The following is a 17150-nucleotide window of genomic DNA, read 5'->3' as shown; positions in this document are numbered from 1 at the left end:
GGTTTACCCAAGAGAATGGTTCTGTTACCAGTTATGAAATTCCCAACTTATCCCGTTCCCCACTACTCATTCTTTTAGCAAATGGCAGAAGCTAATTCCTATTGATTGAACAACACAGTACAGTACAGAATGTTAGAAGAAAAAAAGCCTTTTTATCCTGTTTTCTTTGAACACATACTTGAGCAAAGTCATTTGTAAAGAAACATCTTTTTCCTACTTTTTGATTTTAACAAAATGCAAATTTAGTTCTCTAAAACTTGAAAAAAAATGTTCTGTGAAATGTTACCTCATTTTCAAATAACTTATACCAGCCTTCTGTTATAGGGAAGAACTAGAAGCTTAAATCTTACGTTTTAAATGAAGTATCCGATTATGTAAAATTAAATTTGTGAAGGATGTATAGAATATAAAACACTGATCACAAATAAACTGTTTTGTTGTAACACAAGAGTACTGCCTGTTTCCTAATGCAGTCACACAGACTCAGTTAATGACCTGTATTTGCTGTAGGGTTATTTAAATGCAGGGCATAGTTCTTTAAAAACAAAAATAAAAATTTTTAAAAAAACAAAACCACATGATAGAAACTTTACAGTTAACATTTAACTTTGTAAATATTATGGTGTGTAATAAACTTAGTAAAAGATGGGTTAAAATATTGTTTTATCTTATTTTTTATAGTTAAGCATCAGTACCTGAGTTTCCTTATAGATCAGCATACTGTAACTGTGATTTTAGACACAGTCTTAATTATCCAAGAAGACTTTTCACTCATGCACAAAAAGCTGAAAAACAAATGAAACAAAGGGAATTAGTCTGTCTCTGTATAAGGCTGCATTCTGTGAAACAAGTATTAAACAAGTATTAAAGGAAGTTCCCACAGAAGGATGCAATTCCAGGGATACACTTTACACCCGTATTGCCCAGAGAAAGGACAACAATAATGTTACAATCAGGTTCTTTAGAGCTCAAAAGCTACATGTTTTCCTTTCTTTTGTTTTTACAAAAAAAAAAGCAAAACAGGAAAAAAAAAAAAGAAAAAAATCCACTTGTTCTTGTGGCCTTCTTCACTTTTAAGATTGTCTGCCCACCCTTGATTTTCCATCCACCATTTCTACAGAAAGCATTTTATTTGTCAATTGTATATTAAACCAAAGGTTCTCCGTTTCCCCCTTACATTTATAAGAATCTAAAGCAGCAACAAGGTCCCCATGAAAACTTGCTATTTAATTGTCCCAGTTCTTGTTGAGTGCTGCTGTGAAAAGTGACACACTTCAGCCATAGGCCAGTACTTTTTTAAGAGCTGGTGCTCAAACCCAGAGTCCTCTTTTTGCTGAGGAGTGTGTGCACCTCTCTGAAATTCCAGGATAGGCCCCAGCTCCACGACTGGAGTCTCCATGGCTTGGAGTCTCCTGTGGGCTCTAACAGGGGATTCCAGTGGTCTTTATTAAGGTATCACCCCACAAATAAGCAGCATTGTTGGTTGCACTCTCTCCTCAGCCCTCGCCCGTTGCTTTTCCATAGGCTGGCTTTAGTTCCTGCTCTTCCAAAGATTTGCCTTTACCCCCTGTTCTCTTAACAGACACTGCTGCTGAGGCAAGGGGAGCTGTATCCGTGTTGAGGGCGTTGAAAGAGCGGTGCTTAAAGCAACAAAGTTCCTCCTCCCCACAGCCCCCTCAAAGGGAGAGAAATATTAGAAAAGCTGACTAAGGGGTGGCTTATAGAACAAGCTGCTTTCCCTGGAATTAACTGCAGCTGTTATCCTTGAGCTAAGTCTCTGTGCTTTGGAATGTGTTGACATTTCCGTGGCTCTCCTCCTGCTGTAGCTCTCACTTCCGTTTGGTGTCGGTGGTACTTTAATAAAATGTAGATGATGGCCCGGGAGGGTGAGCCTGGTGTCACCCACGGAACACAGAGCAGGGGCTGGGGATGGAGCCAAATTGAGAGGTGCTCAGAAATCACTGATCTCTTTTGCTGGCCTATGGATGAAAGGAAGCCATCACGGAGCAGAAAAAGCATGGCTGATCAGAGCCCATTTTTGTTAATCAAATATTCATTAAAGGAATCTTTCCTCCGCACACATTTTTTTCCCTCCCCTCTCTTTTGGAGTTCCTTTGATTGGCAACTGTTTGTAGTTTCCTTTTTTTTTTTTTTTTCTTCCCTCCTGAATCCCCAGTTTTGTAAAATTCCAAACAAAATATTCTGTGAACCAAATCCATACAATGAACATTTATAAGCCAAAAACTTGTTCTTATTTCAAAGACAAGGAGGGCGCTATGCTCTTTTCCAACATGATGGCAGTCATTTCAGATGATTTATAGAAGTCATTTTTTATTTTTTGTCATTTGTTGGGAGTTACTAACCACATTGTAAACTTGCCCCCTTGCTGCATATTTTACATTTCTCTGCTTTACTGAAAATATGAATGAGCTGTCAGTTCTTTGTTTAGAAAGTGATAACCTTGGAAGTGTTAGATGTTTCAATACCTTCAAAGAATTCAAAGTGCCCATTTTACAATGAAAACTCCACTTGCAGCTGAAAGAGCAGAGAAATTTAAATGGAGCTTTAGCTTCAGCCAGTCTCAGAAATTAACATGAGGTTTTTGCTTCTCTGCTCTTCTCCCACTGTAGGTGGTTTTTTCATTGACAGTCCCTATTGCCAGCCTCTCAGCATCGCACCTTTTATTATTCACTTGGGCCCTCAAGATTTCTTCTCTGACTTCTAGAACCATCAGGTTGTGTGGCTCCAAATGGCATTTTGTACATGTCTTAAAAGCAAGAAAAACGTGGCTCGTTTTGAGGTTTCTCAACTTCAGACATGGAATCTGAGCTTTTTCCCTTCTTTTTTTTTTTTATATTTATTTTTGAAAGTGTTTTTCTCACTTCTTGACCTTTGCTCCATGTAATGAAAAGCAATACTTAGTCCAAGCCACAGTCCTCTCTTTGGGTACATAGCAATAGATGTGTAAATACTCCTGGTTATTTCTTTACACTAGAAGGGGAAGGACTGGTGTGTTGAGGGGGGAAAACCAAACGCCAAACCAGGGCACAACCCGGGTCGAGTGCTGCTTCAAGCAGTGAAATCTGCCTTTACTTTCTCTACTGAAGTCCTTCAGAATTTTAATACTACACTGTATTTGCATGTTTCCTATAAAAGTTGCTACAGAGCCGTGCAATGGTCACTCCTGAAGCAGCAGTGCTTTGTACCATTGTGCATGTCAGCAGACATGAAATGTAGCGAAATGGCAGAAGAAAAAAAAACCAGAACATATATTTTTTTCCAAAATGTAACGGAATGATATATTCTCTCTTCCCCACATCATTGATAGGAGGCACAAAAATGGTAGGTCTGAACTTGAAAGTCAAGTGGATTGCTTTTGTGTCTCTTAAAATCATCACCAAATGATAGGAAAACACAGTATTTGGGAAACATCCAGCTCAAAAACCTTTGCTGCTCTAAATTTACTGAGGTTTTTTTCCCTCTTTAATATTTGTATGTTGATATTTTGAGATTGTCAATCAGCAATAACTGAAAGGTGAATGTTTTTTTAAATGGTATTGGAACATCTATATGTTGCAGCTTAAGACTTCTAAGCAGTTTTCAGCAGGTTAATTCCACTTTATTCTCATTCTCTCCGGACCTTCATAGCCATATGCACTTGTATAAAATAAGCAGAAATGTAGTGACTGTAAGCTGAGATCGTGATATAAAAGGTAAGAGATTTTATTTTCAGCTTAAAGAATATTTTTATTGCTTTTTTTCTAAAAATCTCATATACCTGTGACAATCTTGTATATGGCACGTTTTTATTATGTCTTGTTAACTCAGTGTTTAAAGAGGTAATACATAGGTCTGAACCCCAACTTTGTATTTCTCAAGGCCAATTCAAATACTCCCGTTTCAGTTAAAAAAGAAAGTATTAACTAACACTTAAGAAACTGTTTGGTTTTATCAACAGACTGTTCTCCTTCAAGTATTTTTCTCCTGTGTAGCATAAAAAGCTGTGTTGGTACTGCTGTGTCAGGCACTGCATTCCTTGCATCCCTGTGGACACGTCTGGGTAGGTACCAAAGCCAGGCCATGGCCTGCTCTGAATGAATGCCACACCTTATTTTTATATGCCATGGGTGACACTAATAACTAGAGAAATTATTTCCCTAAACTATTAAACCTGAACTCCAAACGAAGAATGAGAAACCTCGATGATACTGCAGTTAAAATCTGCAGAGATCAAGTGACATTTGGCCAAATTAATTCAGGAAGCAGCCAGGTTTGCTTCCCTCCTGCGGGTGCAGTGCAGGACAGGAGGGCAGGCAGGCAGGGATTAATCTCTGCGTGAATCCTTTGCTTAGCTGTGGTTTTCCACAGCTGGCAATTAGGACACAGCCATCCATAAATAATTGTTTTCAGTTCTGTAGTAAATGTTTTAACAGTATTTTACTTAGATTTAAATGGGTTTGGATTATGACCTATTGGTGCACATGATATGTGTAGTTTTAAAATACTATTTTTTTATTTGTCTTTTAAACCTTGCGTTATGCAAAGTTGCATAGTACAGTACTCCAGAAGTGCAGTACTTGCAGTACTTGAAGTTGCTGCAAACAACTCTTTTTATATAAAAAAATGGTTAAAAAATAAAAAAGCAAAAGGGAGCAAGCTGATTATGTACTAGCATTTTAGGGTCTCAATTCAGAGATAAAAACATGAACAACCCCTGACTGGTAACAGCTGACACTGGTGTCAAACAGAAAACCACTTGGTACAGGAGATGTAGTGGTGTATCAAGCCCAAAGGTCTTCATCAAAACACTAACAGAAATAGGAACTAGATTTGATTTTAACGTGGAATCATCAAAATCACTAAGTAACTGCATGTATAGGTTATTTATCCATTCCTCAGGATATTTCTGGATATAATTCACAGGCTGGTAAGAGAAAAAGGGCTGTTCAATAGTGTCAGCTTTACTCCTGTGGGCAGGAACTTGCATTGGGAAATGAACTGAGGAGCTGCACCAGGGGCTGGCCCTGGAGGCCCATAACCCTTCCATGACATCTGCAGGACAACTGATGAGCAATCAGAATGTCCTTCCTGTTCAGGTGGCAGGTTTCCATCTGCTGTTATCCTCAAGGTGCAAACTCAGGGCTGGATCTGCAGCTCACCTACAGTTCAGTCCCTTTCTGAGCCTGGCAGGCCCAGCAGTGCTGATCCTGGAGCAGCAGGCTGCTCTGCTCCTTCAGATAGGATGTTATACGCATCAAGGTGCATTATAATGAATTTCTCCTGAATATTCCTTTCCTAAGGTTAACTGCTGTCAGCCTGACAAGCACTGTCCACCTCAAGGACTGATAATAGAACATCTTGCTGACTCTCACGTGATCTGCTTCTTTGTGGACTGTGCTTGACAGCTTAATCCATCTGTATTTCTTTCCATCAGAATTGCTTTAACTGTCACTTCCTACATTTTTCTGTCAGCACTCTTTTAACTCTTAAAATCCTAAGCTTTCCACTCTCCTGCTGGTTTTTCTAAATTACCTCAACTTTGTGTCATCTTTTTTCTCTAGATCTCCTGCTGTTTGTAATGCAGTAAAGCATTGCAGTATTTATGTCTGAGATGGCCCCTTGCCTTTGCTGCCTCCCTTTTCAGTAGGAGAAAACCATTTTCTGATATGTGAAACACACTAAGACTCCTAAATCCTGGATTCTGCAGCCACCAGGAATCAGAGATAAGACCATAAGGTGCATGATTGCCTGGGAACCCCTCTCATTGATATGGAACTTGAGAAAATAGCCCCCTGTATTGAAGAGTCACAGAGCAGGCTCTGAAGTGCCTGATGTATTTGTTTGAGAGAGCAGCCAATTCTATCAGTAGGTTTTAGCCTAATATCGGGGCTATTATCTAATGAGTAATTTGGTAACATCTGTTTCATCAATGTTGCAACAAGCATGGTTTTGCTAAGGCAGAAGTAGAAACTCATTTCTTCTGCATAATACTTGCAGGTTTCCTTTTAAAAGCCTCCTCAAAGGAGCTTGGTCTGAATTGCCTTTCCTATGAGGTTGGAGGTATGTGTTACGGCTACTGAGCTTTGAATTTCAACATGTACCCAAGAGCCAAACACATAAATCTGGTTCTGTGTGCTCTGTGCAGCTGCCAGTAGCATTACCAATTCAGTGGAGCAGAAATGGTATTTTACAGTTTGAATTTCTGCTTCATGGAAAAGAATTCTGAAGAAGTTCCTTTCAATTAGTACATCCATAAATAGCAGACCAGGGAAAGTCTGTGCCTATACACTACCCACCCTAACGCTAGTTTTAGCTAACCAGATGATCGTGTGTATTTTGGGAGATGGTGTCTGGCACTTAAAGGATTAAAAGCCAGAGATTTACAATAAGGAACTGACCTGGTTAATGTGTTCTCTATACTGGAAATGACTGGCATCATCACTGACTTTGGAATAACACCCGTGAGCTTTAGGGGTCTGCCTCAGCCCTGCTTTGCCACATGAGATTCCTCCAGGCATGCTCTGTCTGGAGAAGGGTTTAGAGTACCCACACTGGTGAGGAGGGCTTGGCTTGCTCAAAGCATGATATGTGGTTCTTCCTGCCATGGTGTTCTCTCTCTGCCAGTGCTTGCTGTCTTCCTAAAGCACACATTCAGGAGCTGGAACACAGTGACCTTATTCCTGGGCGTTTGGCCAGTTGGATGGAGGGAGGCCAGCCCATGCTCCTGAAGGGAATGTGTAACACGAGGCCTCGGTTGCCCAAGCAATTTCTGTTGGACACAGTGCACAATCCAACCCTCACAAAGGCAATTTAGTGCCTGGGTAGGTGGTTCCTAATCTGTCTAATTTGCTGTCGTGTAGCCAGTGTGAGCTAATTAGATGATTCAGCAATTGTCATGGCTCCCCACTTAATGTGCTGTAAATGCTGCTGCCAGGACTTTCACTGATGTTAAATACCTTTGCTTCTGTGACTTCTGTTCTCCTGCCCTGCCTGTTCTGATCAACTTCTAGTATCCCAGTAAATAACTGATTCTCTCGAATTATGAAATTGTTACATAGAATTATCTAGATTCTTAAAAACTTTATCAGACTGTGAAGCACTTCAGAGAAACTAGTTTTCCTACAAATATTTCAACTTATTCATGTGCCAGAGGACTATTTCTACTCATTAACAAAGATCTGAAAACTGCTCCAGTATCTCTCATCTCTGGAGACAAGGATTCTTTCTTTGAGAACACTTGCCTTCTGGTAGGAAAAAAAGATTTAAACTGTGTCTTAGTAAAAGACTGTGCCCTCAAGCCCCTAAAAGAACTTAACTGGGGAAAAGTGCACAAATCTAAAATTATTTGAGGCTTTTTGCTTTCATTGAGCCATTGAGAACAATTTCCCTGGCAACAAGTTCCTCAGATTATTAGGATGTAGAAAATGCAGGAGGAGGGGCATGAAGATTTTTCAAGTAGTCTAGGAAAAAAAAATCTTCTGTTTGTTGGCTGTTCAGCTCTGGGACATCATTCTCTTGTCACTTCTTTATCTCCAAGACAGCAATAAACGTGAGCAGCTTTAACACACCATCTCTGATCCCGTCCTGGTAATGTCCCTTGGAGAGTGAGCGTGGCACTCCCTGGTTTTTTCTGCCACCAACTCCCTGAAATAAAGTCCCTTGCTTCATTTCTAATTCTGCATCTGCGCTTCTGAGCCAGTCTAGAGGTGGGACTGCTGAACATCTCTCCAAATCCGTATAAACAACAAGACAGTATTCCAGTCTTTACTCAGACAAAATTTCAAGTTTCCTTCTGCCTCTTGTGCTTGGTATACCAAGATATGATATGCTCACTCAGTATTAGAGCTTCTTGCCTTTAGCTAAATGCTAAGGCAGTTGCCTGTTATTTAATGAAGGGAAATCTATGTCCCAGCTTCACTGAGTTCCAAGTCACAAAGCAGCTTACAAAACCAGCTCCTATTTCCAGTGGCTCTGGGAAACAGCACAGGAGCTCTGCTGCTGTGGATTCCTTTGGATACATGATGAGATGGGTAAACACAAAATTCAGGTTGTTGTTCTCAGTCATGAAGCCGACTAGGACCTCGCCTCTCTGGCATCAAAAGAATGAAAATGAGCTCTGTGCTGGGCACACTGAGGAGCTCTGTTAGGAACGGCTGTTCTGTCTCAAAAAACAGTAACTCAGCTCAAATGTTCAGCACACAGACCCTCTTGGGCTTCCTGCTGAATAATCCAGTGAAAAATGAGATATTTTATTGACTTGTTTAAAGCAGAGCAGAGAGACAGGGTAGCTGAATCTGCTGTCTTAGTACAGGAGACAGCTTGTCTAATGGCTTGTTGGTTTCATTCCACTGGAAGTGGAAATTCTGCTAAAGTCACTGTAGAGCACTTCACCAGAGAAACCCAGCACTGAGGTCCTGTCCTATGGACCACAGCAGCAGTTTCACATGCACTTTCTTTTGAACATGAACCATTTAAGCTAGTGGTTAAGTATTTAGCATTAAGAGAATTGTCACCACTAAACTGTTTTATTACTTAACCCCAGAGTGATGTCTCCTTAGCTTTATTTGTGTCATCTGAATCCACACCTATTTATGTCCAGGTATTCTGGTGCTTGCTTTTTCTGCTCATAGGTATGGGATTCACCTGTTGGGTTGTAACTGATATGTGAGATAATACAAAAGCACAAGTAAGACACATCTGCCTGTTCCTTTGTCTGCTCCTCTCTCTGGGGTTTCCTAGGAGAAAGGGGCTCTTCCTCACACACTGGTCTGTGTAGGCAAGGCAGTGCTTTACTGCGAGTGCTGTGACTTAGGTAAGAGAAAAGTTCATCAGACAATGAGATTTAAATTCAGTAAAGTGGAGGTTTTTTCTCCAGTTCCTGAGATTGCATGAAACATTCAGACCACAATGTTTACCTTGATGTTTTTGAGGAGCTGAATGTCCAAAAGTGGTGTGTGGAGATGTGCAGTTCTAAAGCATATCTCTTATTTTGGATGTTTTATCTTGTACTTGGTGCCTTAACTCTGTACAATTTAAGGTCATATATACTGTACCACAGGTAGTTTAGTAGTTGTGTACTTGAAAAGAACCCATTCAGCCTAGTATATAGAAACTCTTGTACAGACTGAAGCTTTCTCAGGGGGAGTACTCTTCCATGTTTAATTAATAATCCACCAAGAGGTTAGAGTTATGAGAATGTAAAGAGCATTTAAAATTTTTAACTGTGGAGACTAAATTTATCTGAGACTGAATTTATCTGATTTCTAACTTCAAAGGTTTGGGGCAGTAAGATAATTAAAGCTACAGTCTCTTTTATGCTGTGTAAGTAAACAACTTCAAAATGTTTTCTCACCAGCCAGAACTGCATGTTTGTGAAAACCTCTGGACTGTTATCTCTACTAGAATAAATAACACTTAATTTTAAAAGGCATTAATTGAATGTAACTGGCTATCCTGCATTAGTTAGTACAAGAGAGTTGGAATGAGTAAGAGCTGCCATTAATTTTTAATTATTAAACTTAAGCTTCATTCATACCTCTGACTAGGATCTAGAAGCTCCAGCTTGCCTTATGGTGCTTTGCAGTTCATGAGGTGTAGTGCAGCATCAGCTTGAACACAGGATTTCTGAACGCATCTGGTTCTGGCAGAATACACTGAGGCAAGAGAGAGAAAAGAGAACAATGGCAGTAGAATGTCCTTCTCCAGTTCAGAGGTTGAACATCACAGACAGAGGTTAGAGGGAAAGTTGCACTGCCTTTTCCAAGTCCATTAAGAGAGTCTGTGGTAAACCCAGGAGGTTTGTGTGTGCTGGGGAAAGCCAGCAGCCTTGTGTCCTGTGAGCAGGGGGAGCTGGAACTGCTTTTTCAACAGTTAGTGAGAAATTAGGTAAGAGGTTTAAGCTATCCATACAGCGGGCTAAAAGCTGCTAATGATGTTGCTACAGGAGATGAATTTATTTTTTTCTGTTAAGTAAACAAGTCCAGTTTTGTTCCCTGATGCAGCCCCAAAAGAGGGAGACAGTTCCAGGCAGGGTGCAGAGCATGCAGTTGAATTCTGGGAGGGACAGGAATAATAGTAATTTCCTCAGAAGGAATAGTTATTTCTGCAATGCCCACAGTATTCTAGACAAGCTGCCTTCACACAGAGGAGCATGGCAACAAGGGAAAGCAGACACTGCTCCCACAGTGACCTGTGTAATGTACACATTTCACCAATACTGGTGTAACTCCTTGTGACAAAGTAGGTTCATTTTACCAGCAAAGTGTATTTTGACATTCTATCCACTTCTGTTTTTTAAGCTAAAGGGGAGTTAATCATAGCACTCATCTGTTTCGAGGGGAGTAGAGCAGAAGGTAAGTTTTAACTTCATACTTTGAAGCTGCTATGAATAGATTAACAGTGTTCCATGGAAACAACCTGATGTACTTCTTTATTTTCTTTGAGTTTGATTTCTGTGTTCTTGCAAAAGCACAAGCTTGCGTAAGCGTAATCAATACAAAGTTACTCAGGGTACTGCATCATCTCAGCAGTGGACACTAACTGCATCTTAAGTCAACAGGCACACATAAATCAAGCTTAATTAAGAGGAACAGGACATCTTGGCAAGTTTTGCTTTACTACTGGCACTGCTACAATTTAATGATCTATGCATACCGAAACGTGCGTATTGCTGCACTCCCAACAGAACGTGAGTCTTGTAAGGGTGTCCTGTAAAGCAACAAAGTCAGGGTAAGAGAGACAGCATTTATTCTTCTGTCATTATTTTCACAAAGAACTGTTTCTAAGCAGATGGAAAGCCATTCTGCTCAAAGGAGAATAACGGTGGGCTAGAGAACAGCATTCAGAGCAGTACAGCTTTTGAAAAGTTAGTGATCCTATGAATTTAATTATGAAAATTCTGATTTGCAGTACAGATTCTTTCCTGTGTTTTTAAACTCATATCACTGTTTCCCTGCTCAAAATAACAGGATAAAGACAAGTGTAGTTTTCTAATAACGTCTATTGCGTGGAAATCCACATACAGTGGAAGAAAAGGGAGGCTGTACTGCAGAGAGCATATTCAACTACAGAGCCATTCTCTGGGCAATGCTGCATAATTTAGGAGTGGGTAACCATGCCTTCAGGGACAACATGACACAGAGCAGATGGTTGAAAAAAAAAATTACAGAAAAAAGCCTCCAAGCTTTGTCCAGTCATACATTTACCCCTCCCTGCAAAAGGGGACAGGTACATTCATACACGCAAATAGAGTTATCTGTCAGGCATCACAGAGGTCCTTAAGGACAAATGTTTTGTGGAGCCAGTCTCCTTTTGGACAGCAAAAGGAGGAAGTTGACTCTGTCTTCCAGTTCCAAGGTGCAGTGTCTTATTTCTCATCCTAACCCTATGTCAATATTTATTGATCAAACTGACTAAGCTTTTTAGGCCGACCAGCTCTCTCCGAAGCAATTCTGTTCTCTTGAGCCTCTGCAGGGGCCAGTAACTGGTGCTTAACTCCTGCTTCCACTGCGGAATGTCACCGTCCTCCCGCTGCCCCAGCGCCAGCCTGGGACACTTGCACTTCTCAGAGAGCAACACTGCTGGGGGTGGGTCTCCCCAAAGCACTGAAGTACTACAGCAGAGCAAGTCCCAGTGGGCTGTGTGCTTTTCAAAGTCCTGTCCGGTCCTTAGTGACAAAGTTGAGCATGAAACCTGTACTGCCAAATGTACCAGCCCCTTGCTGAGAAGGGCATCAATGGGAAGCAGTCTCACAAGTGAAAATTTTGAGGAAAGGCTGGTGCTTTCCAAGGCCAGCTCACAGGCTTTTTTTACTGGTTCCATTTCCACCCATCAAAACTCACCATCAACCAAATCAATTAAAATTGCTGCTAATTTGGGGTAAATATCACCTTTGTGTAACCCAAACCACCGCCATCCATGCATCTAAAGAATTCCTAAGCAAAGACTCCTCAGGAGGCAGAATCCTTCTGACAGGAATTCTGGCAGTGCAGTCTGATGTGACTTTTCTGATGATAATTACTTCTCCAAGACAAGGAAAAGACAGAGGCAGTGCTTTGGGGCAGTGTTTCATGCTCAGCAAGTTTGTAGAGGGAAGGAATGCAATTCTATAAATCACTTGTACTGTATTTGTTTCTAGACTTGAATGAATTTCACTTTTCCTTTGTGAGTCAGCGTATTAAACGTTAAAGAAAAGGTCTATTTTTCTAAATCTCTTTCACCAATAGAGGTCTGACCTGCAGCCAAGAGATGGATTTATTTATCCACAGAGGACGGAGTGGTTTATTTTTGAACTAAGATTGGATATAGCATTGAATAAAAAGAAGTACGACCTATAAACTATCTAAACCTTAAATACTATGAACGAATTCCAGAAATGACTAATATGGTGGACGATTCCATCTTTCTTCCCAATAAATCTCTCTCAAAGAAGTTGCCCAGAATTAAACTTCCAAATGAAGTACAAGAGATCCTTGTGGTCTAATTACAGACTACTTTCAAAATGCTTCCGTTTTCTCCCAATTTGTAATCAGTAGAGAACAATGATGACAGAACTATTCCCAACTATAAATAAAGCAATTTCAAATAAAGTAATTTGGCAACAACCACGGCTATTTATAGCACTAAAAATGTAATTTGAACATTCCAATTTTCTTAATTTGGTAGCAGTCGAGTGGGAAGAAAAATAACTGCACAGTGAATTTTAAATTGAGCTGTATCTACTCACTGGCCAAAAAAGCCTGCCAATGTAAAGGGAACGCTCTTTGTACCTTCAGTTGCTTCCTCCTGTGCTGCTGTACCCCGTACACTTGGCTTCATTTGGCTTCTGTGCTGTGGTTTGTACGCCAGCCACCGTTACTGACTGTACACAACACGATCTGCACTGTAACCTCGGGTCATTGCCACTGGTTGTAACCCAACGCTACAGACTTCTCTGTATATAAAACCACAACCATGTCCCATTTGCTTCCAATAGCTCCAATAAAGACTTATCTCTGTAAACAGCAATTGTGGCCTAATCACTGGTCGGGGGGTTGGTTACACTGAGCAAACTGCCTTCAAGGGGTCCCTGAAGCCTGGGATGCCAAACCACAGAGGTGCATTGTGCCTGAGTCAGGTAAGGGGCTCGGCAGAGAGGAGAGACAGGCTCCCGAGGGCTGCAGTGTTAGCAGAGACCACCTGGAGATGCAAACATAAAGCACATTTATGCTGCAACAAGCAGAATGCTTTCCTTCACAGAGCATTACCGGGCTGCTGCACACAAGGACCTCTGGGGGCTCGTCCTGGAAGCAGTACCAGGAAAGCCCAGAGAATGCTGTGATCAGCCAGGAAGGCAAGTTTCACTCCAGAAAGAAATCTGGACAATTCCTAGTATTTGGCTAAATAGAAAAACTGGATTTTGTTTTCTTAAAAGACAAATTACACACATAAAGAATAAGGTCGGTCCTTTCAAAGTTCTCTCCATCTCCCTCATTTCACTGTGTTTCTTAAACATTAAATTCTTGTGGTCTCAGTTTGTCCTCTGAGGTCCAAAGCAAATCCAAGCAATTTCCTCATCCTGAGCCACTGAGGGCAGGAGTTGGGGATACCATGACAATTGGATGGCTGGTGTTGTTTGTTTGAGGTTGAAACTCATGCTAAAATTGACTGAAATACACACATATGTCCAGTTGCCCGGAGTTACAAGAGCAGTCAGTGAACACAAAGTCTTACTTTTCTTAGAAGTGTTTTACTGGCCTTGAAATGCTGAATTGAAATCTGAGTGCGGAGGTCATTAATCAAATTCAGAGGAGATCAGACTTGAAAAGGGATTAGAAACTGTTATGAGCTGACTATAACTGAGACTGCTCTTAATGAAATGAGATATATGAAATCCCACAGCTTAGAATGGATGATAACTGGACCAGGACTTGGTGTGAGACTTTTGCCCTCAACAGGCCAGTCTGCTGCTGTACTGCAAACAAGTCAGTTATGCACAAAGAGCTACTCAGGGACAACTGTACCAAACCCAACAAAACCATGCATCACTTCAAATTTAGAGCTGTATCAAATATTTAGCAAGTAAGATCCACAAAGAATTGAAGAGAGTCGCTTAAGAAAACATCATTAACACTTAACTGAAGTCAGTCTTACCTAGTACATTAGCATAACGCCTGTCTGTGCTCATGCCTGATGTTAGCTGGCTCACTCAGAGTCATTCCAAAAGCTCCCTCGGGATTATCATCTCTGAGGTGCTGAGAAGGCTGACAGCTCTTTCGGCAGCAGCCTGGCAAGTGCTGGTCAGTGACAGCTCAAAGTGAGCTGGGCCCACTCCAGGAGCTGGCAGGAATTCTGTGGCCTCCCAGGAAAGGGAGAGGGGCACACGGGGCAGTGGGGCACGGGAGAAGCCACACAGCACGGGGCTGGCAAAGGAGGCTGGCACATCCTTCTTTTGCCTTCAGGAAAACGCCTGGTATCTCCTACTCAGTTTTACTCCTACCCTGCTGTAGCTCAGCTAACTCTGCCCAGGCAGTTACAGGGTATCTTACTTGGAAGAACAGGGGAGCTGTGATTTGTGGCCCCTGTCCTCCCCACGCCCTCTGCAAACCAAGAAATACCCAAGTCCATCTACTTTTCCTCGGCAACCTGCAGTGCCTCTCACTATGAATCTGCAGCTGAATGCACACAGTGCAATCTGCAGCATTTCAGGCCCTCCCCAACACTGCCTGACTGCCCCATCCCCTGCTGGCACAGCAGTGAAGGGATCCATGCAGAAGGAACCATCTGCTTAACAAGCAACACGCCCAGTTTATCTTGCTGCAATCAGCATCACCTTGGAAAAGTGTATTTGATTGCAGAGGAAGCAGGAAAAAAACCCATTGATTGACTGATGTCCAAGCAACTAACGAGCCAGCCTGTAAGATCCAAGTGAAAGAACTGGTGCACCTATAAACCTGCCCGAAACAGCACCCCTCTTTCTGCAAGTGTCACCTCACCTAATTGCTCACGACATAATGCTGACTTGGGTGGTTTGCTGCAGGGTTGAGTTCCAGCAAGTCAGCTAGAAAGAGTTTTTCCCATTTGCTAAGCTGTAAATTATCCTTCTCTTCTGTGACCCCAATCCTTGGTACAATCAACTGAAAGAAACTGGAGCTGCCACTGCTTTCAGGGCCCTGAATTCATCTTCACTTTGGGCTATACGTTCCAGCACATTTATTTGTGATGCTGTAAAAAGCCTCTGTGTACTCTTGTTACAGTTACAACAAAAGGCCTTTCTTGCTCCAGGCACGAACACGAGGCAAAATCCTAAAAAGGCCTTTAGATCCCAAAAAAGGGTCACATACCCAGCACAAATAACACTTCCCTCTTCCCCTTTGCTTAGGTGCTGGCACACACCAAAGGTGGGATTTCCTGCCTGCAATAAAGGCAGGCTCAGCACTCTGCTGGTTCTGGTTCATTCAAAGGGACTTTTTTTAAAAAAAATCTGGGTAACTTTGGATTACAGTAGAAGAGAGAAGGCTAAACCAGGGCAAGATGACAAAATACAGCTCAGTAAATCCAATTATGTTGCCCTGCAAAGCAGTTCCACACAAACTCCTATACTGCAAGTCTTGAGGCATCCACAGGACTCCTGCATCCATCACAAAGCAAGCATATGGACAGGGGTTTGAATTTCTCAGGTCAGTTCTCCTGGGTTTAAAGAACTATGTGGTTTTGAGAAAGATGCTGTTACATGTAGAAGACATGTAACTTCTGTCTGTACATTACACCATTCTCTCTGAGATCAAATGAATAAAAACTTGAAGGGAACTCAGGTAACTGCTCACTCAGTCCTAACCACGGGAATGTGCAGCACCCGTAGCTTCTGAAGACACTGAGAGTTGAGGCTACTCCTGTAATGCTGAAGTTGGGAGCACCAGGAGCTCTGGTCTGCTGTTCATGTCTACAGGCAGCAGCCATGTCATCCACAATTCACAGAGCACAGGCTCCCACAGCCCCTCTGGCTCTGGGTTTGCCTCGCTGCACACACAAACCACCTCAGGGAGACACACACTCCTCACCATGCAGAACACCATCCCTTCCCCTCCGTGCTAGATGAGATCTTGTTCCTCGAGGGACTCCCTGAGGTATTATGCAGCAGTTTGGCCATGTCCTGAGTAGGTGGTGAGCTCAGATATACACTGCTCTGCAAGCCTTCATCCTCCTCCTCTTTCCCACACATTCTCTCTGGTGCACCAATATTAATTACCATCAAACCACTTCTCTAGGCTAGCACAGCCTCCAGGACACAGAAAGCATTAGATCACTCCTCTGTTTTCCAGGCAGCCAAAACCACAGTGGTTTGCTGTGGTGTTCCTAAAAGAACTGATAAAGCCCTTTCACTTACACCGTGACAGCTGACAGTGGCACTGCCATCTCAGCGAGTCCTTCACTACCTTTTCTCAGGCACAGCAGCTGAATAAAGTCGGCACAGCACTTTTCCCTGTGTGGCATAAACTGACCAGCCACATCAGAAAACTGCATCAGGAGTCACTGCAGTGTCCCCTCCCAAATGACATTCAAAGGTGGCTCCAAGGCCCCCCCTCCCCAGCACTCTGCCAGCTCTGTGCATGAACAGACGCTCACAGCAGGGAGTTTAAACACACAGCTTGGATGTTTTCATGGCACATGCTAACTGTGCTCAGCATGAGGAGGGCTTCTGCTCAGAGCTGGCAGCCTGCAAGTCTCATCTCTTCTGCACCTTCTGGAGCCTCAGAGCCCAGTGCGGCTGTGATTCCATCTTCAACGCTGCGGCACTTCCCTAAAAATCTTTACTTTTGTCACACAAGCTGTTGATTAAGATGGACATCTGCAGCTCCATAACTGAGGCAGCCTGCTCGTTGTCATAAAACAACCTGCACTTGGACTCCTGATCCTCTCATGTCACTGGCCCATAAGGTGAGACCTCGAGAGACCAACTCACATCACCTTCAGCTGTAACTCAAGTCACTAAAGCCGATTAAAAAATTATTTTGTCCTAACATTTTAACCAATGAACATTTAAAGTTTTTTGTATTCTGAAAAACTTCTGTGATAAACTTTTGCTGTAAAGTTTGCTCGTATCTCAACCATTAATAAACAGAGGATCAGAATGATTTACCCATAAGCTCAAGGTGTATTAGAAATAAATCCCA

At 42.1% G+C, this 17150-nt stretch overlaps 1 protein-coding gene across 8 annotated transcripts in view; it reads left to right on the top strand.

Moving 5' to 3' along the window:
• Positions 1-17150, top strand: part of STRBP (spermatid perinuclear RNA binding protein) — a 73394-nt gene that overhangs the window by 45635 nt on the left and 10609 nt on the right. For 3 of the 8 annotated variants that reach the window (XM_066332958.1, XM_066332952.1, XM_066332951.1), the window contains one exon: positions 2631-3642. In XM_066332958.1, coding sequence (XP_066189055.1) covers positions 2631-2725 — 95 coding nt within the window. In that variant the 3' untranslated portion in view covers positions 2726-3642. The other 5 variants (XM_066332954.1, XM_066332953.1, XM_066332956.1 and 2 more) reach the window with 4 other exon arrangements.

This window comes from Sylvia atricapilla, chromosome 19 (genome assembly GCF_009819655.1).
Source record: "Sylvia atricapilla isolate bSylAtr1 chromosome 19, bSylAtr1.pri, whole genome shotgun sequence".
Classification (NCBI taxonomy): domain Eukaryota; kingdom Metazoa; phylum Chordata; class Aves; order Passeriformes; family Sylviidae; genus Sylvia; species Sylvia atricapilla.
This window is presented reverse-complemented; position numbering and strand designations above follow the sequence as displayed.